The 21,566-nt window shown below is 35.2% G+C and overlaps 1 protein-coding gene across 3 annotated transcripts in view; it reads left to right on the top strand.

Moving 5' to 3' along the window:
• Window positions 1–5,799: 5,799 nt before the first annotated feature.
• The window catches only part of LOC306868285 (inositol hexakisphosphate and diphosphoinositol-pentakisphosphate kinase 1-like), a 32,982-nt gene continuing 17,215 nt past the window's right edge, over window positions 5,800–21,566 (top strand). For all 3 annotated transcript variants that reach the window (XM_079414398.1, XM_079414397.1, XM_079414396.1), the window contains exons 1-15: window positions 5,800–5,924; window positions 9,756–10,151; window positions 10,245–10,437; window positions 10,745–10,835; window positions 10,926–11,011; window positions 12,029–12,183; window positions 12,261–12,362; window positions 12,440–12,601; window positions 12,700–12,821; window positions 13,675–13,776; window positions 13,907–13,993; window positions 14,231–14,306; window positions 14,708–14,817; window positions 17,141–17,226; window positions 17,303–17,428. In XM_079414398.1, the coding sequence (XP_079270524.1) occupies window positions 10,002–10,151; window positions 10,245–10,437; window positions 10,745–10,835; window positions 10,926–11,011; window positions 12,029–12,183; window positions 12,261–12,362; window positions 12,440–12,601; window positions 12,700–12,821; window positions 13,675–13,776; window positions 13,907–13,993; window positions 14,231–14,306; window positions 14,708–14,817; window positions 17,141–17,226; window positions 17,303–17,428 (1,648 nt within the window). In that variant the 5' untranslated portion in view covers window positions 5,800–5,924; window positions 9,756–10,001. The remainder of the gene's footprint in view (window positions 5,925–9,755; window positions 10,152–10,244; window positions 10,438–10,744; window positions 10,836–10,925; window positions 11,012–12,028; window positions 12,184–12,260; window positions 12,363–12,439; window positions 12,602–12,699; window positions 12,822–13,674; window positions 13,777–13,906; window positions 13,994–14,230; window positions 14,307–14,707; window positions 14,818–17,140; window positions 17,227–17,302; window positions 17,429–21,566) is intronic.

Raw genomic sequence — 21,566 nt, 5'->3', positions numbered from 1 at the left:
TATTTAAATAAAGTATTTAGAGAGATATTTAGATCAATGATAATTAATAGATATTTGTTTTGTATAAAATATATGTATATAAAAACTAGGTAAAATTTCTTGTCATTGAATCTGTCTTGGTTTTTCATTTTCATTTCATTTTCTTTTGAAGCTAGTTGGTTTGTCTTTGTTTGTTTCATCAGAGATAATCAACAAAAAATGAAAATGGTACCAAGCAACCCCCACCCCACTTTCCCCTTACCCATAATACCAGTATTTTAGATCACTAAGATTTTCTACCAAGGTCTTTTTAATTAGGTTTTTAATTCAACTCTACAAGAAACCAGAAGAGGTCATAGGGGTCATTGCTTTATTACTTCATGTTTGTTTACAATCAAAGTAGTGAATATCATGAAATGTGCATAGTTTATCAGTCTTCATCATCTGTTGTGCATCAGTTGTCAGTTATGTGGGTGGAAATATCGGCCTGTGCTTCAGTTTCCTCTTTAGTACAGGTTTTATAGCTCTATTGTGGGCCTTTGGTGTGGTATATTTAGAGACACTGGTGAATCTTGCAAGAATCTCTCAACCAAATATCAGTCTATGTCTGATGGTGCTGGAATTTCACAGTTCAAACTTTATAGTGATGACTCACCAACAGAAGCTGCTTTTCCGCACGTTTTTGAAGTGTGAGATACACCTTTAAGACTCTCCTGTCCTTATACAGTAGGTGAAGAAACTTGCTTTGCCCAGTAGGCAGTTAATATCCTTTACCCAAACAAGTTGATTATCTTGGCCACGCAACTCAACTTGCCTGCTATAGAGCGTAAATTCGGTAAAACAATGGAATGGAATCCATCACCCATACTTAGGTTAAATATGGTCAGGAAATGTGAAATTTTATTGTTTTAAACCCATGATCCCAGTCACTTCTGTGCAAGGAATGTGTCACAGGACGTGTGATAAGACTGGCTAATTATGTAAGAGAAAACTCTGCAACGGCCAACATTTCAGACATTTACCAGAGCAGAGATTCAGTACAAGTTACATAAAAATTATCTTGTTACACATTGAATGTTTTTCAATGTTTTTCAATTCAATGTGTCAATGTGTCAATTCAAATGGTTAAGTCCTTTTCTGCAGACTTAACCATTTAGATTGTTCTAGTAAACATTACTTTCTAAAGCAATATCTACAATGTCTTGAGTAGGGACCTCCAATGAGCCGGTACACCTCGTTACACATGCAACACAAACAAAACCTGCAATATATTCACATGTGTGAACTATAAACCATGTGTGTAAAACAGAAATTGATTTACCAGGAAAACCATGGACGGCTCAAACGAAAACATATTGTGTCTGGTCACACAAGCTGTGCTTGTTAATTCTCATACTAGCACATTGTTGCTCAAGTCTCGTGTGTACATTATGAATCAAACTAACAACCTTCGAAGTCTTACGAGTGACCATTGAGGTGTATTTCAAAATATACTAAGAAGTCAGTGAATTGCAGGTATTGTCTGCACTTAACGGTGAAAAGCTGACCCTTATAACATACATACATCAGTGAGGATTTTGAATGAGGTGGAGGATGGGGTTCATTAGGGCCAGGATTTTACACGTCCCTGGGTACTAGTTAACAGTTATGAACCGGTAAAGCAATGACATCATCGAAATATCAATAGTATATGTGTTGTACTGCAGGTTTAAATGCTCTTAAATGTAATTGTTGTTTAATAATTCTATGTAAAAGGGAAATTACTTGTGTAGACTGCAGGTCAAATGTTTGTAATAGTTAAGGTTTTTAATGTTGTTAAAAGAAATATTTTATATTCAATCTTTTATGCTCCACACAGAGGCTTATTTGATAAAAAAAAGAAAAAAAAAAGAGTAAAAACTGTAATATTGTAAAATTAGTATTTGTCTAAACTGTGATACACTAGCATTCAAACATTTGGAAAATGAATAATTTTATTCAGAAAGGACACCTTAAATTGATCAAAAGTGACAGTAAAGACATAATCATAATAATAATCACAACAATAATAATAATAATAATAATTAAATAATAATAAATAAATAATTAAATATTTTCTATTTATCAAAAAATCTTGAAAAAATATATCGTGATTTCCACAAAAATATTGAGCAGCAAAGATTGTTTTCAACATTTCATCTTAAGTCGCTGGGGTATATTTGTAGCAATAGCCAAAAATACATTGTATGGGTCAAAATGATTGATTTTTCTTTTATGCCAAAAATCATTAGGATATTAAATAAAGATCATGTTCCATGAAGATATTTTATAAATTTCCTACTGTAAATATATCAAAACTTAATTTTTGATTAGTAATATGTATTGCTAAGGACTTCATTTGGACAACTTTAAAGGCGATTTTCTCAATATTTTCCTTTTTTTGCACCTTCAGATTCCAGATTTTCAAAAAGCTGTATTTTGTCCAAATATTGTCTTATCCTAACATACCATACATCAATGGAAAGCTTATTTATTCAGCTTTCAGATGATGTATACATCTCAATTTCGAAAAATGGACCCTTATGACTGGTTTTGTGGTCCAGGGTCACATTTATTAAGATATGTACAAGATGTAATAATGTAAAATAACAACAATGAATCAGAACATAACTTGAAGATAATCTGACCTTTAAAAGAGATGTCATTCAGACCGTCATGACACAGTATTTCATTGTTCACAGCAGGAGCCCTGCAAATCGCAATGTTTGCTCAAGTTCCTCTCTAAAATGAAAACAAGAAACACGTATTCATCAGAGTGAACGTGCTAGATTGCTTATTTTTCAGACCAGCATGTGGATGGAATGGAAAACAGTAATGTTTTCTTTGAGGTAACAAATTTAAAGCCAGTCATTTTGATGATCAAGATGTTCCTTGATGATCGCTTGACATATGATAGAGGTCCAGCACTCAAAAAAAGGTTGCGAAATGCTGACATAAAGAACACAGTGTAAGAGATGAAGTGCACTAATAGCCCCTAAATTGGTCAAATTTGAATAATGTCACAAATGGTAATATTACCTAAAAATTTGTCAGACTTCTTTATGATTAATTCTTCCTCTTTGGTCAGTCTTAGTGCCAGTGTTTTTGAGCTGGCCTATCTTCACATTTAGCTTCTGGCAAATGACAAATGGAAACATGATTCATAGTGCACAAAAATATATTTGATGTCTGCTTCATGTCTTAATTTGGCCTTTCTACCTATGAAATGTTTAGAGACCATGTAATTGTTGATTCATAGTCATCCTTGTTCTTGACATCTCAAGCCTAAAAAACGAGGTCATATTTAAAACGATTCATTATTGTGTGTGTTGATTGGAAATAAACGTACGTTTCAACACAGATTTTTTTCTCTGTATTTTGCGGTGAACCGAATGACATGTGATCAGTTTTGTATACGTGCTGTAGTGAGTCACACATAACTGATTGTCCTCTTTGACCCCAGCGCAGGTCTCGAACCCAAACTCTCATCACTCGCCCCAATATGACGCAGGGCCTGGATTTGAACAAACTTGCTTTGACTCACTTCCCATTTGGCCTGCTCAACAAGGTATTGACACAGCTTTTCGGCGTCTGTTGAGGGGGGGAAGCAGTCTTTTTTACTGGGCTTCATTTAAATGAATGGAGGCATTATGGAGATGTCACAGCCACAGACCCCTACTGCTGTATATAAGCACTCAGTGACCAACTGACGGGTTACAGAGAGGTGATTTTTTTAAACTCATGTATTCATTTAAATGTATGCAGTGACATTTATGCAGCAAAAGTTTCCATTAAGTTTCCATATTTTTTTAATAAAATTATTTCCTGAGCTAATTGCTTAAGATTTGCACAGTTATTTTATTAATTGATTATTATTTTACTGTTGTTGATGTTTTATTCGTTTTGTGTTTATTTAATTGTTTATTTAAATGCATTATTATAAATAATATGTAGATGATATGGAGATTTATTCTTATGGTAGCACACCAAAGTAATTTGCATATTGTACTTTTGCATATTACAGCTATTAAAATAACTATTATTGAAGTACTATAGAGTCATAATTTGCATAATTGCATAGTTTGCATACTTTTTATCTCATTGTATAGTTAAATATCCCGCATTACGTGTAAATGTAAATTGCATTACTTGTTTGATGCATGTTTTTAATTACTTTAAGGTCAAACAATAATTAGTCTATTTTCTCTATTTTCAGCCTTTATTATAATTTTTGAGCAAAGTTTATTTTGAAAAACATTATAAAGACTTGTGTTTCTATCACATGAGTCCATATTTCATTGACCATTTCATTTCATATTTTTCCATCAGAGACCGTGGCCTTTTACAATCTTGGGACTCTGGGGAGACTTCAAGCACCTCAGTGGAGCCAGAACTGCTCTCTCAGTCTGGGCACTATTACATAATCACAAGCCAGATGACGGAGTGTGTGAGGTTGCAGAGGTTTTCCCTATTAATCTGAACACTGTAATATTATATTCCAGTACAGAACAGCCTCCCATGTGTATTGTGTATATTTATAACAGATTCATATCAGATAAACATTGGTTTACAAAAAACAAACTGGGCATAGAATAAAACCTAATACTTTTTGTATAAGGCCAATTCACCATGCACCGGTGTAACTGTAATTTTTCATGAGAAAATACAATAGTTATGATACATTTTATGAGAATGGTGCCTAATAGTAGCTCAGTTTTATTGTAAAATCCATAATTGGAGTATATCATGGTAATTTTAAGGGTGTGACCGACCTGTCAACATAATATTTTACTCTTCTGAACACTTAAAAGTTCACATAATAGTTCACAATATTAATCTACTGTATAAAGCCTACTGTATCAAATGTGATCCATTAATTTCCAAGGCCTCTGAATTATCAACATTATCATAACTGAATGAAAAACCTGTTGTACACAATCTGCTTACATGCCTTCTGTTTTCTGATTGATAGTTTATACTTGATAATAAATAAAGTAATATTTGATAATTTATTAGCAAGGAAAAATAAAAATCATGTCGTCATTTTCTCACCCTCAGGTTGTTTCAACCCTCAAAAAGTTCATGATACCCTCTGACTTCAATAGTATTTTTTTTCCATACTGTGGAAGTCAATGGGGACCATCAACTGTTTGGTTACCCATATTCTCCAAAATATCTTCTTTTGAGTTTAACAGAAAAAAGACACTCATTCAGGTTTGGAATAACTTGAGGGTGAGTAAATGTTTTTGGGTGAACGGTCCCTTTAAGGCTATTATATTTGATTATCCATTTATTTTTAAAAAAATGTAGCCTAAGCATCAATATGATATGAAGAATGTTTATTTGTATATCTTTTAATCATCATTGTATTGCACTGCATTATAGTAAGCATTTAGTTATCATCATATCATGAGATATATAGAGTGACAACTGATATTTATATGCATTTTCATTAAGTAGTCTGCTAATAGTGTTATAAAAATCTCTTTCATTTACATTACAAGCGCAGAATTTCATCCTTCTATTTGGCCATATAAATAACAAATACACCAAATTGCATATTCTTGGATGTGTTTTTACTCCTTGTGTGACTATGTGCTCCATGTTCTCACTATATAGACCGATGTATAAAATATAATGTAAAACATAAAACACATTTGATTTAGATTGAGATGTTCTTTTAGACGTTAATAAACAATAAACTCTTCATTAAAAAAAAAAAAAAAAAAAAGTGAGGCTGTGTTGTTTCGCCCGACCTGTAGGTGGCAGTCCTCTGTGTGTAGTTTCCGTGTCATGGATCACGAAAGACAGCAGCGCTGGTCAAGTGTTTAGTGAAGGTAAGTTCACGCAGAGCAGCAGTTTCACTCTGACAGCAGATGAGGAAGTCAAACTCTGTCCGAGACCGAGTGACAGATTTAATTCAACGAGTGAGTATCCAGCAGTATGGACCGTGACATGTCGCAGTCATTTCTGTGTATCATTTATTGCTTCGTAAAGTGTGTGTTTGTAGAGTTAGTTCGGTTGAGTGATGGTTTGTTTGACTCGAGTCACCTGGATCGCCTGATGAGAGGAGGATGATGTATTCATACTGTTTTGCGCAATATAATATACCACCTTCTGTCTGCAGCTCAAAATTGTGTTTTATAGAATGGAAAAAGATGCATAAGAGCTGTTAGTTATGAAGTGCAGTGCTTCTTCCAGGTGGTCCATCATCCAGCAGCCTGGCATTTGGGCTCTAGTGACTACTTTTAAGGCAGTGTTAAAATGCAGCCATCAGTCTGACAGCTGTAGATCTGACTCTCCACAGTCTGACACACTTTCTGTAGATCATGCTGTGCTTGCATGACATGTTTGCCCATTATGGTTAGTTTGTGAGGTTGGTATGTGCCAGTTGCATGCTTTTGAAACCTAAAATGTTTGCAACTCTAAAAGTTGAGGTCCAAAGAACTATTTAAAGGGAAAAAGAAAGAGAGAGAGAATTGCTTCCTGTATGACTCACTTTCTTTTGTGGGATATTGAACATAATTCTATTCTCGTCTCCACAGAAGAAAGAGTCTTACTGAGTTTGACTTGAGGGTGTGTAATTGATGGAAAAACTTTTTCTTTTTTCCTTTTCTTTTCAGTGGACAGGCTGGACCATATATTCCTAGTTTGATTCTACCGTCAACATTTAAAAAATATATATTTAGCAGTTTAGTGGTATAGTAATGATTTTTACTATAGACTGGTGATTATTAACTTTCTAGTTATTTACTGTTTTGGGACCAGTTCGGCAGTTTAGCATGCTTCATATTCTGCAACTGGAAGCTCTTTTGTTTGTCTCAGAATCAGAATTAGAAAGAGCTTTACACACACACACAAGGCATTTGTCTTGGTGTTAGGAGCTTCCAGTACAGAAAGTACATACATAGGGCAGATAGACATATAATTAAGGTTATAAAAACACTAATAATAAAGAGAATAGACAATAAATTATAAATAAAAGTAGTAATAAAAATATACAGAAAATAAAAATGTTCATAGACAGAACTGTGAATGTGTCTGGTGTACAGATGAAGGTTTGGTGAGTTATTTACAGATGCACATTATTAATTATTGTGCAATTATTAATAGTTACTGTAAAGCATTCACTTCAATACTTGCTCTTTATTGCAATTAACTTTAAATACATACATAAATTACAATTTTCAAAATGTTGAAAAATGACTTTGATTTGCTAAGGTTTTTGACCAAAAATGAAACAAAAACAAGAATGCTCACCAAAAGAATGGGATATTTAAATAAATCAACTTATTTTTCACAATGTTGTAAAATTTGGTTTGGTTTGCTAAAGTCTTTGGCATTTATCATGTTGTTTAAAAACTAAAACATTTTTTTAAACGTTCAATTAAATTTTTCAAAATGTTGCGAAATTTAATTTAATTTGCTACAACCTTTTACATTTGGCATATTTTTGTTAACAAAAAACAGAAATGAGTAAATAAATGAAATCAATTAATAATTAAATAAATAAAATATTTTATTTCCTCTAGAAAATAACTTTATATTAGCTCAATAAATCATATAATCACGTTCTGTCATTTGTATCCAATCGCAGGGTTGTTGCAGTGCTGCTCTTATCCTCTTTATCTTAATGATAATCATTTTTGACAGAAATAACCTGTTAAATAGTGGCAGTCCTCCCAATCATAATAAAAGCACTTCACAGGATATGATCTCAAAGGTCGTTGGCTCTCTCCGTTGGTAGCTGCTGGACTGCTAGATTCATCATCACAGGATCATGTTGGCATTTTGCTGATATGTACTGGACTCTGATTTGTTTCCTATGATGTCAGATGGAAATTGGCTCTCCATTGCTCTGATTTGGAAACAGAGACAAGTTCACCCAAAAATGTTGTCACTATTCAGTTGTCATGGTCAATTTAAAATGGTAAAGTTGACTTCTGTGGAAAATCTATTTTTGCACATACAGTGAAAGTCAGTGGGATCACACAACTTTGGACCCCATTGGCCTTTATTGTATGGACAAAAACAGTTAAAAAAAATATATATATATAAATAAAAAAATCTAAATCTCTTTCTTTTACCTCACACAGAATAAAGAAATGCTTTCAGGTTTGAAATTGAGAATCAGAAAATGCCACTAAAGTTCCAGCCCAGCAGTGTCGGCTCAACCAATGGCGTGAGTTTAGGGAGGAGCTATCTTTTTTTTCGACCAATAGCAGATAAGCTTTTTTTTTTTGCAGTTCCAGAAATGACTTTACCTTTCACAAGGCCGTATAGACAAACATAATGAAATCTGTCCACTTAAGGCTGAAAAATGAATAAACACATATAGACATATACATAGTGCTTGATGAATATTACATACTTGGACATACGTACTTTGACATGTTTGCTTAACACAAAATCAAGATTGCACAACACAGGAGAGGCCTTGCAGAAGAAGGCAATGCGTTTCTGATAAGTGCGAGTTAAGATGTTCAAAAATCCCTCGAAAGATGTATATATTCTTATCTTTCAATAATATTGGACTCTGGTTGCTTTGTGGCTTTTTGTAAGTGATTGTAGCATTTATTTATTAGTTTGTTTATCCATGTGTGTGTTTTTTCTTGACCCTGGGTCGCTGTAGACAGCTTCCTCTCAACTTAATGTTCCCTGTCAACACATCCACAGCGTGATGAGTTATCTCTGGAAGCCGTAGACCTCGGCATTTGATCCAAGTCTCACCCCTCCCCCAGATTCACCTCTGCCAGGGGCCAGTGGCTATGATTACATGCAAACAGTTTGTATTATTCTTACAGACCGTGAAACATATTGGATGAACACATTGATTCTATAGCTGGGTGGCTTGATGGGAGTTTAGATTGTGTAAAAAAGTAGCCCCGGGGTAGTTTGGATTAAGCAGCAGTGCAGTGTTTGTTTAGAGGCATAGCTAGCATGACCTGTATCAGCATGAGTATGGAAATGTGATATGGAACAGCATATCCAACTCTGCATGCTTTCCCTAGCAGTCAGCATATTGGAAGATATGGCATGACATGGAAATGGAAAATGTAGGCCAAGCTTAACTGTAAGACTTGTTTAAATGTTGTAGAATTTTTATTAGTATTATTTGCATTATTTTAAAACATCTGGAAAATGAACAAATGTTGTACAAAAAATGTGTAAGCACTCTAGAGTAAGGTTATAAATGGATATATATAAACAAACATAACATAGTTAATGCAATAGCTAACATTAAAAAATGAACAGCAATTTTTCAGCAACTATTAATCATTGTTAATGTCAATTGAGCATATGCTAGTCATGCTTTGGAAATTAACATTTGTTTATTAACATTACGGTTCAAATGTTTGTTATAGGTTATTTATTTATTTCTAATAAAGAAGTTCAAAAATACAGTACAAACTGTGATTTTGTGTAATATTGTTGCAATTTAAAAATAACTTGTATTTCTATTTACTGTATTTAAAATATATTTTAAAATATAATTTATTCTTGTGGTGGGAAAGCTGAATTTTCAGCATCATTGCTCCAGTCTTCACATGAACATGATCCTTCAGAAATCATTCTAATATGCTGATTTGCTGCTGAAGAAACAATATTTATATATCAGCAATACTCTTTAATCAATTGAAAGTTTGAAAGGACAGCATTTGAAATCTTATAAATGTCTGTACTGTCACTTTTGATCAATTTAATGAGTACTTACCAAGTATTAATTTCTCACATTGTCTATTGACTGTTTATTGCAGGTAAGATGGATTTTGTGAGAAATTTATCAGGATTAACTCACAACATGTCCCTGGTTTTGGAAGGATGACACCAAATCTTTAAGGATTAAACACACCGTCATTTTCTAAGACAACCTTGGCATTAAGCCACTTCTGGACCCTCATCTAACTGGATTACGCACCTCGTCTATCTAATGTTTCCACCACTGAGCTTCAGCACGAGATGGTGTGGTGGGAATTTGGCTGTTTGACAGAGACTCGACAGAAATGTCGAAGTCAAGCGGACCGGGGATGTGCAATAGCGAGCTTCCCCGGTTCCTGATTGGAAGTGAGGGTGGTGAAAGCAGAGAGCTGGATGACACAGACATGAGGAACATCTCAGGACAGTATGGGGAGGAGGAGGAGGATGAGGATCAGGTACAGAAAATTGTTCATGGATGAATGAGCTTTTTTTTTCTTTTTTTTTTATTAATTTGTAACTGATGCTCATTTGATATCTTCTTCTATTAGTCAGAGCGTCAGATTGTGGTGGGGATCTGCTCCATGATGAAGAAATCGAAATCCAAACCAATGACTGAGATTCTGGAGAGGCTCTGTAAGTTTGAGTACATCACTGTGGTCATTTTTCCAGAGGAGGTTATACTCCATGAACCGGTGGAGAAGTGGCCGTTGTGTGACTGCCTCATTTCCTTCCATTCCAAAGGTATCTGACATCACACATTTTCTCACGCAGTCAGCTTGAAATCTTGATGTGCCATATTATCTCAGTATTATTAATGCTGCCTTCAAAACAGAAATGAATTACAATTAAAAATCTAATAGAAAAGAAAACATTTATTTTGAATTGTAGTAATTTTTCAAAATTTTTTGAACAAATAAATGCAGCCTCAGTAAGCACAAGAGATTTTTTTTAAATAATAAAAAAAAAAAAAAAACATTTAAAAACTGACACCCCGAAAATTGGTTGCTGACTAATGCGAATGGATACAATATTTTTTCTCATCTTGAAGGATTTCCCCTTGACAAAGCAGTAAGTTACGCCAAACTAAGAAACCCCCTCCTCATCAACGACCTCAATATGCAGTATTTCATTCAAGACAGGTGCGGTAAATCATTCTCTGAAATATTCTTGACAAGTAAACATGGTTATGAGAGTTGACTGGGACATACAGTATATTCTCATGGCTTTAGGAGGGAAGTATACAGGATTCTACAGGAAGAGGGCATTGACCTTCCACGCTATGTAGTGTTAAACAGGGACCCCGATAGACCAGAAGGTAAAGATTATTTCCTTGGTCATAATTTAGAATAATTTTTCTACATGCTTCAGAGTGTAGCATGGCACTGTTCATTTGCAAGCGTGCAGCTCATGATCCCATGTTTTCAGTGTCTCAGAGTGGCTTATTTTAGTAGCTTTGATATGCTATTATTGTTTTGTTAATATTTTTAAATTAGATTTTAATTTTAGATTTATTTTTTTTTTTTTAATTGTAATGAAAGTTTTAGTTATTTTGTTGTGTTTTTGTCATTTTATTTAGTTTTAATTATTTTAGTACTTCATCTTAAAGAAAATTAGAAATGTTGCAGTGGTTGCCTTGGCAACTTGCTGAAATAAAAGTTGTAAATAAGTGTTTTTATGTTTTATTTGATTTCATTTTTGTTAATGATTTTCATTTTGTCAATCATTTAATCAATAGTTAATGATAATAACCAACTATATTCCCAGACTTGTAATGAGGAGCGCTTACAACCTGGCTACAAAAGTGTTCAGTAAAAGAAAAGCTTTAATGGCTCCTTGCGGTTTTCATGAAAATATGCATGTTTTAACATTTAAAAATAAAGAAATTAAGACACATATTAATGTTTTCATTTTACAGCTGCTGTACTATAAAATGCAACTATTATTAATAGTTATTAGTAGTAATATAGTAATGTATTATTATTACTATTGTTATTGAATACTCATTTTTGTAGTAGTAATATTTCTTATTTTGTTTAATATTTTTATTTAGTAATAGTAATAATGACTACAACAATTATCATTTAAATTGTGTAGCCCTGCAAACAAGCAGAGTGAACCTAGAGCTTTAAATCGCTATTGCAATTTTTATCTGAGAAATCGCAATAAAACATTTTCCCCACATCTTAGCCCTAATATACTTTCCCTTGTGTCGTTTCAAACCTGTATGCTGTTTTATTTTTTTGGTTGAACTGTGCCTTTTAAGTTCCTCATAGTGGGTACATAAATGCTCTCTTTATTGCGAAAGATTGACATTTTGACTTTGCGACATCAGAATGCAACCTGGTGGAGAGCGAGGACCATGTGGAAGTGAACGGGGAAGTGTTTCACAAACCCTTTGTGGAGAAGCCCGTCTCTGCCGAGGACCACAATGTCTACATCTATTACCCAACCTCTGCCGGCGGCGGCAGCCAGCGTCTCTTCAGAAAGGTACAGTACTGATAACTGCTAATAACAAATAACTCATTTGTAATTTGTTTGGTGAGCTCAAATCGTCCTTTCTGTAGATCGGCAGTCGGAGCAGTGTGTATTCTCCTGAAAGTACTGTTCGTAAGACTGGATCTTACATCTACGAGGAGTTCATGCCCACAGATGGCACTGATGTTAAGGTAAACATGTATTTCATGCCAAGACACTACTGTTTGTGGTGGCCAGGTAGTTTGTTCATTCCTGATGGATGTTGTAGGTTTACACAGTCGGACCTGATTATGCTCATGCTGAAGCCCGTAAGTCTCCTGCTCTGGATGGGAAAGTGGAGAGAGACAGTGAGGGGAAGGAGATCCGCTATCCTGTGATGCTCACCGCAATGGAGAAGCTTGTGGCCAGAAAAGTGTGTCTTGCATTTAAGGTGAGTCTCGCAAAAGGACAACACAATGTTTTGTCAGTAGCTGCAGGTTATGAATGATAATGAAAATATTTTTTTGTCTCAATGTCTTTCCAAACCAGCAAACAGTCTGTGGTTTTGACCTCCTCCGAGCAAATGGTCACTCTTTCGTTTGTGACGTTAATGGCTTCAGCTTTGTAAAGAACTCCATGAAGTACTATGATGATTGTGCCAAAGTCCTGGGGTAGGTGAGGCTGTTGTCGTCACACAATTTTTACATTTTACAACTACATAAATGCATACACTGTACCCCCCCCCCCCCCCCCCCCCAATTTGTAAATAAAATTAAGATTTTTGACTTTATACTTTATACAAAATGTCATATTTAAATGAATTTGTTACTTGCTGTTTTTTTGTAATTATTTGTGAAATTGACTTTTTTTTTTTTTTAGTATAATGTCAAATAATTTTGCCATTTCTCTAAAATTCAACACATACATTAAACTAACACTCAGTTTTATTTTTTTATTTTATTTCTCTTTGATCTAAGCTTTGAACTTAAAACGCATCTTTAAAAAAAAATCGAATCTGTTACCAGTCTAAACTGGTTTACTGGTCTCCCAGCCTGTTAAGGCTGATCGGTTGACTGGTTTTAGAGTGGTTTTGGCCACTTTTCAGCTGACCAAGCTAAACCTGCTAAATACTTGGCAGGCTGGGAGCTAAGACCAGCTTGAGCCTGTGAAGACCAGTTTTTTTAATATAGCGCTTTATGCAGTTCAGGTCGTTTTAAATCAGCTTAGCAGTAATAAAAAAATAATAGTATTAATGTTACAAAGTTCTTCAGTTATGAAACTAATACAATTTCTGCTCTAAAGCTGCTCTAAAAAGACAATAGTGTCATTATCCAGTTCAGTTTAGTCCAGTTTTGATTCTGTTTACTTCTTTAACAGGGTGCAAAGTTATCAAGTGAACTCAGCTCAACTACAAAGCAGCTCTATAGAAGGCAATCGTGTCATTATTCAGCACAGATGTATTCATTCCTGTCTTATGTGGTAATTTCTAGATATTTTACCTCACATTTGATTTCTTTCCTTCAGGAACATGGTGATGCGAGAGCTGGCTCCTCAGCTCCACATTCCCTGGTCGATCCCCATGGAAGCAGAGGACATCCCTATCGTCCCGACTACCTCAGGAACCATGTGGGTGTACCATTCTTGTCCTAAGGATATATTTTTGTCTCAAAGCTGTTTATTGTGCATTCTGATGAGGTAGAATTAAATGCTCACTATGTGTGTTGTTGCTTTTGAACATGTCATCTCTTGTCTGAAGGATGGAGCTCCGTTGTGTTATTGCTGTAATTCGCCATGGCGACCGTACGCCCAAACAGAAGATGAAAATGGAGGTCAGGAACGCCCTGTAAGTGACAAATTCTAATTCCACACTGCAGCTACATATTGTTATCACTTTTAATCTGAATGCTTATATTTTGTAACGTAAATTAAATAATTAAAAACTCAAGTAAACATACATTAAACAACATGAATTAAACCGAATTGAACTGAATGATCATTTAAAGGACTCACTTCTGGTCAAAGTTGTATCTATGGTTGAAGTATTTTATCTGCTGTTTATGTCTGATTCCATTTATCTCAGGTTTTTTGAATTGTTTGAGAAATATGGTGGAAATAAGTCCGGAAAACTCAAGCTGAAGAGACCAAAACAGCTCCAGGTGGGTCTGTTTTGAAGTACAAGTGATCTATGCTGTTAATTTATTTTTATGACAAGTGCTACTTGTTCTGTAGATGCAAGAACCAACATCATAATTCAGTTTCATAACAGGCTGGCCTCCAGACTAATGATTTACTTTGTATAAGGCCAGGAATTTGCGCTACAGGGTCAAAGGTCAAACAGGATTGAACTGTCTTTTTTAAGAAACATAGGCCCTATAGTGTAATGTCTGGAATGCTGCAGCCTTGAGACTCATCGGCGTGTCATGCATCTGTTGGGTTTTGTGTAACCATGTGGACAGTTGGCTTAAGTTTTGACCTATTTGATCTTATCTGTGACAATGTGCAGTTTTGATTTGTACATCATTATAAAAACCTGAACACTTTATTTGATGTTTTACAGGAAGTGCTGGATATTGCTCGTCAGCTGTTGGCAGAACTGGTCCTACATAATGATTGTGAGATTGAGGAGAAGAAATCCAAACTAGAACAACTGAAGACGGTTCTGGAGATGTAAGTAAACTGTTCAAAAGTTCAGTAGTACCAAAACTCTCCATTTCCAACACTGTGAGTTTATGGAAAGCTACTGTGTACACACAATCATTTGTAAAACATGTTGGATTCCTTCTGTCAACTGAAAATTCTCACTTCTCTTTTCACATCTTCGGGCACAAGGTCTTACTGAAAGTATAATAATTTCCATACACGTATTGTATTTGATTAGCTTCACTATAATTGATTTATTAGCTTCACTATAATTATCAATAGGCCCTCATGGAATGTGCTTGAATGTTTTCTACACATAGTTTATCAGTTTAGCCAAAACGGAGTAACTAGAATATAATTAATTATTGATTACTTTAAAAATTAAAATGGCAAATTAAAAAATATTATTTTTTAATAATATAAAATGATTAAAATAAATATATAATTTATAATAATAAATAATAATAATATTATTATTATTATTATCCTGATTCCACCCCCTCTCTCTCTCTCTCCCACAAAATAATCTTATAAAATAATAATAATGTAAATAAATAATATTTTAAATCATTAAAAAAATATTTTAAAAAGTTACAAGTGACAAGTTTGACGTACATGGAAAAATATATATATATTTTTTATTCTCAGATGTAAATTTTGCTTGATAATTAATTGTTTATTTTATGGTCAATACCCGATAAATGGTAAATATTAAAATTCTCGACTGTTTTGAAATGTTTAAAAATAGAAGGTATTACCACATTATAATGTACAATATGAATGGATATTCATTTTGAGTTTGGCTGAAGATTACATTTAACAATGTTTTTTTTTTTTTTTTTTTTTCAATTATTAGAGTTTTTTTTTTAAAGATTAACTTTATTTATTAAAGGTAAAAAAGGAAAAATAGTGGAAATGAGCATGTACAATGAAATGTCCAATGTTGACCTCTACCGATAAATGTAAAAAACAAATATGGTACCGATATTTTGCATCTCCCTAGTAGTACCAGTGAAATTTAGGTTTTAAATTGAGAGTTTTAGTATCTTCAGAGTTTAGCGTTTTAGGCAAAATCACAAAGAAAAATCAGTTTGTACAGTTTGCTGACCTTCTTGGGAATCAGGGCAAGCCTAATCAGACTTTATTTTGTTGTTAACATGACACGCATAGCCAAAACTTACATTGGTATCATATCTTCTAGTCTTAAGCATGGATGCGTATTTCAGGAGAAACCTGATATTTCATGAACAACTGAATGTATATAACTGACTTTAGTGTGACCTCATTTGCCTCCTTAGATGACCTCATATGGATGAGTTTCTTAACTTCGTTCCTTTTGTCTCTCTTTTCCTCTCTCTGTGTCCCTCTTTGTGTCTTGGCCGTTCTCTCCAAAGGGAATCCAGCCTGAATGATAATCAGTGCGCACCCTCATATCTCTTTAGAAAGCAGGCACAGTGGATCATAACCCTCATTAACCCAAGATCTTGTTCAAATTACTGACACTTTAATGAGGGCTCCAAAATTGACCGTACCTTGGAGATGAATCCCTTTTGCAATTCTGTGTGGCATCTGCATGCCATTTTGATAGTGTTTCTAATCTCTCACGATCCCTCACTTCCTCCAGACCCCCTCACCTCACAGAGGCACCTAATCAACACATTATCGGTTGTTCAGGGTCATGGATTAACTAGGAAACAGGTGCTTGGGGAAGTGCATTGCTTTGATTAAACATAATGCAGCAGAGAAAATTCACCCCAGAGTCCGTTTCTGGCCAGTGAGATAAAGAACCACCTTTAGACCGGATTTAGACCAAGTTGCATCAAATTAGTGATATGTATTAGTAATTAGTAACACTGATATTTCAAATCTGGCCAATATTAATGAGCCGATAATTATTTTGATATTATGACTTGGGATAATTGGCCAATATTAAAATTATGTTTTGTAAAAAAAAAAATAAAAAAAAAATTGAACTGAACCTACTTTATATAAAATATATTTTGAAACATTTTTCAATAAATTTATGGAGACCAACTCTCCAGAATTCCCCACCTCTCCTGCTGTATTGTGTAACTTAAAAACGTGACACTGTTGCAGATGCCACGTTTTATTCCTCCCAAAGCCTGTCATTCCAGTAGAGACAGTCCTGGGACGGCACAGATTAACCCCTGCCAGTTTGGGAAGGTCACTCAGATACATGTTTCCAGAAACATGGAGGCCACAGAGCACCTGCTAGTGGTTTGAGCCCAGTGCTATGTCTGATGCGTGCTGTCTGTGTTGTTCAGTGGGAGAATGCTTATTAAGAGGGGGTGGTATGTTTATGTTCCCCGCCCCGTGTATTGTCTTTCAGGTATGGCCATTTCTCAGGGATCAACAGGAAGGTTCAGCTGACCTACCTGCCAAATGGGCAGCCCAAAGCATCCAGTGAGGAGGAAGGTATGTGTACAGTATGTATATATGTTGATTTAAAATAGCTGTTGCATCACTTTTGACCCCTCTGTGTCTATGGCAGACGCTCTGAAGGAGGGTCCGTCTCTACTGCTGGTGCTGAAGTGGGGTGGTGAGCTGACGCCGGCGGGTAGAGTTCAGGCTGAGGAGCTTGGACGAGCCTTTCGTTGCATGTACCCTGGAGGACAAGGTATAACTCTATACTTGCACCAGAAAGCTGTTCTAATAAACTGATTAGAAATATAGTGGCCCTAAAAAGTATTTTGTAAATAATTTTGTGCATAACAGTAAGAAAGCTATGAAAGCCAGTTACTGCCACTAAAAAAGGTAATTGCGACTTTTTATTTTGCAATTCTGAGAAATGAAGTCAGAGTTGCGAGATAATAAACTCACAATTCTGACTTTTTTCTCATATAATGATGCAATTGCGAGTAGTCAGAATTGTGAGATATTCTTACAATTTGTGAGTTTATTCTTACAATTCTGAGAGAAAAATCAGAATTGCGAGATAAACTAAGAATTGCAAGATACAGACTTGTATTCGCTTTGTTTTTAACTTGCTATTCTGACTTTATAACTCTCAATTCTGAGTTTATATCACAATTCTGAGAAAAAAGTGTGTATATCTTGCAATTGTGACAAAAACTCTAACTTTAAAAATTTATTAAAATATCCTCTTATAGTCAGAATAGCCTCTGCTCTAAATCCCCAAAATATGTGTGTACTTAAACTTATACAAATAGTACTAATTATTGAAGATATATTGAGATATTAATATTATAAAAATTTTAAAATTTGAAGAATTCCAACAAAGTATGCTTGCTCTTCCTTTAATTTTTGCCTCAAGAAACTTTTCGTCAATCCAGCCTAAGTTGTTTAAAGGAACAGTTGTTTGCTCCCTTTGCATGAGATCTTGATAAATTGGATGCTTTGCCAATATATTGTGTCTGTTTTTAGTAGGGATGCATCGATCCGATACTCATTATCAGTCAGATGAGATCGATCCAAATCTGATATTGTGCGTATACTATTCTGTGTTATTGTTAAACCCCACAAAAGCAATAAAAACATTATAAAGCACCATCAAGTTTCCGTGCACTATATTTCAACTGTTCTGAAGCGGTTTCATAGTTTAATGTGAGGTACAGATGAATATTTAAGTCATTAAATTCAAGTTCACGTAAAGTCTGTCATCCTCCATTCAGCATTCAACGTTCGGTTACGACCGTCAAAACGATGAAACTCTCTTCAAGAGCTCACAGTAACTGAAATTTAAAACTGTTAAAAGGCTCAAACTATTGCAAAGATACAATACACCACGCATCAAAATTTCTTGCCCTTGTGCTTTGAACTTTTCTATGCTGTGCAAATCCAGAAAATCACATTGTATGATTTTTAAATAATTAACTTCCATTTTATTGCATGAAATAAATATTTTATCACCTACCAACCAGCAAGAATTCACACACTCAATCAATCAGACTCCAACCTCTCCACTATGGGCAAGACCAAAGAGCTGTCTAAGGACACTAGGGACAAAATTGTAGATCTGCACAAGGCTGGGATGGGCTACAGGACAATAGGCAAACAGCTTGGTGAGAAGGCAACAATTGTTGGCGCAAGTATTAGAAAATGGAAGAAATTCAAGATGACTGTCTATCTCCCTCGGACTGGGGCTTCATGCAAGATCTAGCCTCGTGGAGTATCAATGATCCTGAGAAAGGTGAGGGATCAGCCTAGAACTACACGGGAGGACCTGGTCAATGACCTGAAGAGAGCTGGGACCACAGTCTCAGCGGTTACCATTAGAAACACACTACACCGTCATGGATTAAAATCCTGCAGCGCGCGCATGGTCCCCCTGCTCAAGCCAGCACATGTCCAGGCCCGTCTGAAGTTTGCCAAAGACCATTAGGATGATCCAGAAGAGGCATGGGAGAAGGTCATGTGGTCAAATGAGACCAAAATAGAACTTTTTGGTATAAACTCCACTCGCCGTGTTTGGAGGAAGAAGAAGAATGAGTACAATCCCAAGAACACCATCCCAACACCGTGAAGCATGGGGGTGGAAACATCATGCTTTGGGGGTGCTTTTCTGCAAAGGGGACAAGACGACTGCACTGTATTGAGGCGAGGCTGAATGGGGCCATGTATCGCAAGATTTTGGGCAACAACCTCCTTCCCTCTGTAAGAGCATTGAAGATGGGTCATGGCTGGGTCTTCCAGCATGACAATGACCCCAAACACACAGCAAGGGCAACTAAGGAGTGGCTCCGTAAGAAGCATTTCAAGGTCCTGGAGTGGCCTAGCCAGTCTCCAGACCTGAACCCAATAGAAAATCTATGGAGGGAGCTGAAACTCTGTGTTGCCCAGTGACAGCCCCAAAACCTGAAAGATCTGGAGAAAACCTGTATGGAGGAGTGGGCCAAAATCCCTGCTGAAGTGTGTGCAAACCTGGTCAAGAACTACAGGAAACGTCTGACCTCTGTAATTGTAAACAAAGGCTTCTGTACCAAATATTAAGTTCTATTTTTCTATTGTATCAAATACTTATTTCATGCAATAAAATGGAAATTAATTATTCAAAAATCATACAATGTGATTTTCTGGATTTTTAAAAATATTCTGTCTCTCACAGTTGAGGTGTACCTAGGATGAAAATTACAGATCTCTCCATTCTTTGTAAGTGGGAAAACTTGAAAAATTGGCAGTGTATCAAATACTTATTTGCCCCACTGTATATTTATATAAATATATTTACTTTTTCATGAATGTATTTTGCAATAATTGCGGTACCTACATTTCACTGCTGGTTATACTCTGTATAATTGTGTATGTGACAAATAAAACTCTTGAATCTTGAATACAAAGAGCAATGTGTAACATTTTACCAGATTTAGTTCTACTTATTAACTTTTATTTGTTCCTCACTAAATAATGTTGTTTCACTAGTTTAGATTTGATCAAATTGAGCACCCATGATTCTTATAGACTAGAGTATCTTTTGCTGCTGAATTATCCACTAACCTAGTTTATAATAGTATTTTTTGTCATAGATTATGATTTATATATTTTTTCATTTATTTTTCATTAAAATGAAGTTGTCTATATTTGGTGTATTGTGTTTAACACTCAAAAGAGTGATGATCAGATCAGCACACAGAGGTATAGAAATTCTACATTGATTTAAAGAAAATTGCACTGGTATCGAATCAGATCGGTATCGGCCGATACTCAGAATTTTCAGCATCGGATCGGATTGGTTCTGAAAAAATGGTATCGTTGCATCCCTAGTTTTTAGGTAGTGGGGCAATGATTCAGTTTTTCAAAGCTCATAGCTTTGGGCAGGAAACCTGTTCCACCTGCTTTTTCAGTGGGCTTGGCATACAAAAGCATGTAGGGGCAGGACTCGGGGAGGAATGAATAATTTCTTTACCTCAAGTAGCACCTTTAACTTTCAATACTCACTTACAAAAACTTCTTAGTCATGCTGTGAATTCTTTCCTGTGTAGTTCTATCACTTCCCCCCTGACCTCGAGTTTGAGTTCATATTTGCAAGCTGTAAATAATTGAGTGTAACTCATTAATGTCAGAGTTCACAGACTTACAAAGACCAAGCTATTTTCTCTCATCAGACTGAGTCAGCAGCATCTTACAATGCTGGTTAATGTGGTGTTCTTTTACCCTGAATTGTTAACTAGACAGCTGCAGGTCCCTTGGCTGTGAGTCCCCTATTGACTGTGGTAAGAAGAGATTTTGGAATTGTGCGTGGTCTTGATATTGGGTTAATGCATCATCTGCCCCATTCAATTTAATTCCTTAACATCCATCTCATTAAGCTAATCTAAACAAGACGCCACAGGAACATTCCATGCTTTGCTTTTGCCACGGCTTTGTGTGGAACATTCCATAATATGGACATTGGTCATACTTTGACATACTAGGATAAAATATCATAGTTCATGAGTTTTTTTTTTTTTGTTTTTTGGTAAGTTTATTTTTGTCGGCGTAGAGAGTTTGAAATTGTTTTATTTTCTACAGATTTCTCTGGAGATTTCTTTAAAAACCTTTATTTAACTACTGTGCCATCATTTCAGCAATCTGTTACATCAATATCAAAGCATGTCAGTCCAATATCTTGTCTAAATAGGTGGAATAAGACCGTGTCATCCAGATCTTTCAGATAGTTTAAACTTTTTTTTATGAAAGACAGTTAACACCACATAAGAAAATAAAAAAACATGCTTTGGGCATTAAACGTCATATTTAAGGGATTCAAAAGTCAAACTTACATACTACTGTAAAGCATAATTATGACAAAGTCTAAA

The sequence above is a fragment of the Barbus barbus genome (assembly GCF_936440315.1).
Source record: "Barbus barbus genome assembly, chromosome: 50".
Taxonomy (NCBI): domain Eukaryota; kingdom Metazoa; phylum Chordata; class Actinopteri; order Cypriniformes; family Cyprinidae; genus Barbus; species Barbus barbus.
Note: the sequence above shows the minus strand (reverse complement) of the source record. Positions and strands in the feature narration are given on the sequence as shown.